Genomic DNA, 5,264 nt, shown 5'->3' on the forward strand with positions numbered 1-5,264 from the left:
ACTTATTTGTTTTGTTTTCTTTGTATGTATGGATTACTTAGGTTGTTACCGACATCTGGTGAAAATTTCATGTCACCAGCACCTTTAGAAATATATTTACTGGGAAAAATGGTGACGTGTTCAAGTCTTATTTTATCCGCTGTATCTACGGATGACACACAAGGGCTGTACAGTACATTTGAAAACAATTAATGATGTGTTTTTGCTCCAAATTCATTTCATAACATCAGCTGAGTGTTTGAAACATCTTCATTTTGTGATCTGACGTGGTTTCATATCACAGAATGAGGCAAAATCATTTTATAATATTCTATAATATTATAATATCTCAGTGATAAAGGCTATTAGCATTGCATTATAAACATATTCATATAAAAATACCCAACATGGCTTTAAGAACAAAGATAAATCATTTAGTTGCAATCGTTTGTTTATTGTCTTCATGTTTCATCAGTTATAACCTCTCTATCTGCATTTTATTCAGCTAAAGTGATAACTGAATGCCTTAGTCCATATTAGGGATTTCCTGGAACGTCATATGCTTTTTGACTTCTGTGCATTTCACTTATGGATTTACTGTGCGAGGGCGCCCTGAATTAAACAGACATTGCATTGCATGTGTGCACTCACTAATGCTCACAACACCTTATTTTGGGTACAAATAGTAAAAATAGTACTTCTAAGTTTTTCTCCAGTGTAGAGGAGGTTTTGTTTTCTCTCTCTGTGGATGTATAAGATATCCTGACAAAAATTAAGAAACTACAATCCCTACCGAGACTCAATCCCGCGACCTTTGGGTTACAGATCTGACTCGCTAATCATTAGGCCACATCTGCCTCAGAGGGGTGTCTGCCTTAGCATATTTTGTGGCGATAGCAAAAGTATTTTTGTTTGTAGACTCAGAGGTGTCACTAGTGGATGAAAAAGGCACACTGAATATAGGGGGCCCAGAGGCATTGGTGTCCCTTGTGCTTCCTACCGAGTCAATGTACCCTTTTGAAGCCGCCACCCATTTTTTGAGATCACTTTCCAAATTAGTTCATATCATACAAATAGAAGATGCTTCCTCTTGCACTCAGCATTCACTGCTCCACCCACTTTCTCCCATTATGCATTTAAGAGAGAAGCATGTGGGTAATGAAGGGCTGAAAGTAATGTAGATGTTACAAAGTTGTTGAAATAAAATAAAATGAATAAATAATAATAATAAATAAATAAATAATAAAATAAACAACCCAGAGGGATATGTCCCCTCTAAAATGGTTCAAAATTATGGTTCACTCCTTATGCCATTTTTGCTTCACAGATAGAATCTCCACTTGATCATCCACCTTCGGCATTTTCAAGGTCTTTAGCAGGTCTAAAGAGAGCAAAGAGAGGTTGGGTTATTCCTCCGTTCCATGTACCTGAGAATAGCAGAGGGCCATTCCCAATGAAGCTGGTCCAGGTGAGTGAAAGTCATGAAGAGACTGTTCATTATGAGATGGATGAGAAAGAGGTCTGTTATTGAATTGTTCCCTTATTGCTTTCTGAATTTAGATAAGGTCCGCCTTTGCCAAGGAAACTGAAATGGTATACAGCATCACAGGTGAAGGGGCAGATCAGGACCCAAAGGGGATTTTCACAGTTGAAAGATTATCAGGGAATCTCTTTGTGACTCAGCCACTCGACAGAGAGAAAAAAGCTTCATACAGAGTAAGGTCATTTTTAATCTCTTTAACTTTTAAAAGGTTTGACAGTTTTCTTTTCTTGTTTTTACAGAGACTGTACATTTTAAATGTACAGTATGTAGTCAACCAGGATGCCTAGTACCGCCACGCTTAGGCTACCATCGCAGTAATGCCGCAGCGGCAAATACAAATCAGTCAGATGTGAAACTTGTTTGCGAAATCACCACTAGGTGGCGCAAAGGGACTGTTAACACCGTGTCAGCATGTGATGTTTTTACTTGTGAATGAAGATAAAAAATAATGAAATAAATTACTAGTTTAATAATAATAATAATATAGCATTATAACATGAAATCTGAACTAATTATTCTAATTGCTTAAAGTTTCAACTTTTTGACTACAGTTAGAGTGAAATATAGGCTAAAATGACAGCAGCGCTTTAAGAGTGCTACTTTTTACTGTAGGGGAGACGGGTATGGTTGAAACATGGGGAGAGTTGTAACAACACCATTTCCACCTATCATGGATAAGCTAGGAGTCCCATGATAGTTTCATTATTTACCCACTTCCTCCCCAATCTTATATGAATGGTTGTCAAGGCTGTAAATAAATATATGCAGATTTTATAAAGAAAAAAACTGATTTTGGTGAAAGAATCCTTTTTTTTTTCTACCAAAACTATATTTTGCTTAATACTTAAACTGTTGCAGATTAAATCATATAACTTGCATTAGAATAAACTGTAGATTCTCAGGCAAAATATGATGCATTTTTAAACTGCAAATTTCAAACCATTATGCTAATATAGCTAACTAAACATTGGATGACAGGGGTGGGGTAAGTTGTAACACATTTTAACATTCCCTTTCAAGTTGTCTGTATGGAGCTTTTTTGGCAGCTCAAAGCCAAAGGAAGTGTGGGTAAAATGTGCCCTATGCAGTTTCTGGATCCACCAAGCCTGCACTCTAGGGTTAAAAACATTGGTTTGACACCATTGTGAATCTGATTGAGAAAATCCATACATAGACACAATCTCACACACAAATTTACACATTTTTTTTTGTTAGAATTATATATTATTTACCTCAGTACACTGGAGTTGAGTGTTCAGTAAGCATGAATATTGTTAAGGAGGTTTGTTCTAGTAGTCTATTTTACACACGCACACATTCCTACATCACACAGATAGTGGATTTGAGCTGTGGTCATTCGTAGAAAGTGCGACATTGTTTTGTATTGTTCTTTTAGATTGTTTCAATTAACCTGTTTTTGAAACAAACTTTATGAGGTGGCTGCTGTTTTTGCTTCTTTTGTCTAACTGTTACTTACCCCAGTATGTGTTAAAACATACCCCGGCAGTGGGGTAGATTGTAACAAAGGCACTCCATGTATTTAACATCAATTTATAAGGGCTGTGATATTCTTGCAGAGGTTTGAATTGCTGCCTTTTGTAGTGAACAAATGTGGGTGCTTTGTATAAAAGTTTGAGCAATCTAGCTCAAAAATTCAGCAAGTTACAGATGCTGAAACAAAAAGTGTTACAACCATACCCGGTCTCCCCTACAGTATTAACCCCTATTTGTGCACTGTGCATATTTATTTTTTCAACATTACTGTCACAGATAAAATGTTTGAAACTTAAATTTAATAATTCAATGTTTATTAAATGATCTTTTTATGACACATATTCATAATACTGTAAACGGTAAACAGCCCTGCTCATGACGCAGCGAAAAATAAAATGTCCATGATTCAAATAAATTGTAGATTACTTAAAAAATAAACGTTCCTTCATATTAGTTAAAAAGTTGCACAGTATTTATTCATTCCCGCGATTTTACTAAAAAATGAAGAAACTAGTAAAATGTTTCGTCTTATAGGAAAAACATATGGAAATTTAAACCAAAGGAATAAATTAGAATCCTCATGTTTAGGCTAAACTAAAATGACTGATTAATAAAACATTTCTTGTGAGTCACATTCAACACAATACAACCTAAGAGTTTTGTAATTTAATGAGATCTTAGGCTATTTATCCATTTAAATGCTCTTTTGTGAAACTGATATTTGCAGATCGGCCGAACTCAGAATCTGTGCAGCAAATATGACGCATTTCTCTGAATGACTGCAGAGAACAAACACCTGATTCACAACATTTGTTTTCAAATGCAGAAATAAAATGCAGTTTAGCTTTGCAAAACTGATGGTTTATATTCACAATAAGATACAGAATATGTAGAAAACTGAAAAGGACTCATAGCGAAAGTAGACGTTAATGTATGAACACGCTTTGGTTCCTATTTTAGAACGACTTTAGAAAGTCATTGTTGCCTAGTTAAAATGAAAAATTAATTTAGGTTTTATTATAAATAATATAACTATTGCTTCTCTCTCACGTGCGCAGACAAGCAGTTGGAAAAAGTTTCTGTAGCCTACTTCTGGGTCGTTCACTAAAAGTGAATTCGTAATTGACCATATGCATGATTACTTCCTGGTTTTAGATAAACCAGCTCAGTCATTTCCGGTCATCTGTACTGTGCCGTAAGGGGAGCGCCCTTTGCTTGGTTTCTAGTCTACATAATCCATTCACAATTTGGAGAAAAGTTTTGTTTGTCTAAGAGGACCAAACGTCCATGTACTGTATACCATTTCAGGAATGACAAATGTGAGTGTAAAATTTACGCGAGTGAATCCGTTAAACCATGCCGCGAGTCATTGCTATGATTGACAGTGGCAACGGAATGAATCATCTGATGAGCCGATGTCAAAATAGAGCTGTGCATTAAGTGATCAAAACTACAGCAGCAAGTCTGTATTGGATAAAACTTAAACGATGTAGTTATTAAATTAAATCTAAACATTTAAAAATATTGAATGCATAATTTAATTGTTATAACTTATTTAATTTGTATTTAACTATATAGGTATTTAAAGGGGTCCTATTATGCTCTTTTACAAAGTCTTGATTTTGTTTTGGGGGTGTACTAGAACATGCTCTTATGCTTGGTGGTTCGAAAAAAAGCATTATGTTTCACATCATTTACATAATTACAATACCTTTCTCCCCAGCCCGGCACAAATGGCTCAATTAGTTCCGGGTTTGATGACGGCCCGCCTTCCAAAAAATGAAATGTGGTGTGATTGGTTAGCTGTCCCAGTGCGTTGTGATTGGCGAACAGCTTAGACGGTGTTTCAGTACTGCCACGCCCCTTGCCAAAGCAGCAAGTTCCGTCTGCTCCGGTATAGTTAAGGATGGTGTCAATATCACCATATCAATTTGAGCCGGTTTCAGAGCCCGAGAATATTGAACAAGAACCTTTGCACTCACGGATATTGCAAGACATATTAGAGTGGTAACTAGGGTTGGGCCGATAGATGATGGCATCATCCATCGCCGATGGCTGATAGACATCCCGTTGTTGAGCCTGTGTTCTGACAAATAATGCTACCTATCAGAATATGCTACCAACACGGTATTCATCCTACTGTAAGGGTAGGTTTAGGATTGGGGTAGGTGTACATGTTAATAAGATCAAATCGTCAGAACATCGGCATTGTGACCCCCCCCCCCCCCCCCCCTCCCTCTTTTGGAAA

General features: G+C 36.5%; 1 protein-coding gene across 2 annotated transcripts in view; it reads left to right on the forward strand.

Annotated features, from left to right (window-relative positions):
* LOC107698680 (cadherin-4-like) overlaps positions 1 to 5,264 on the forward strand; it is a 42,883-nt gene that overhangs the window by 32,542 nt on the left and 5,077 nt on the right. For both annotated transcript variants that reach the window (XM_016499766.1, XM_016499767.1), the window contains exons 4-5: positions 1,307 to 1,447; positions 1,540 to 1,695. In XM_016499766.1, the coding sequence (XP_016355252.1) occupies positions 1,307 to 1,447; positions 1,540 to 1,695 (297 nt within the window). The remainder of the gene's footprint in view (positions 1 to 1,306; positions 1,448 to 1,539; positions 1,696 to 5,264) is intronic.

This window comes from Sinocyclocheilus anshuiensis, unplaced genomic scaffold (assembly GCF_001515605.1).
Source record: "Sinocyclocheilus anshuiensis isolate Anshui unplaced genomic scaffold, SAMN03320099.WGS_v1.1 scaffold126, whole genome shotgun sequence".
NCBI classification, from domain to species: domain Eukaryota; kingdom Metazoa; phylum Chordata; class Actinopteri; order Cypriniformes; family Cyprinidae; genus Sinocyclocheilus; species Sinocyclocheilus anshuiensis.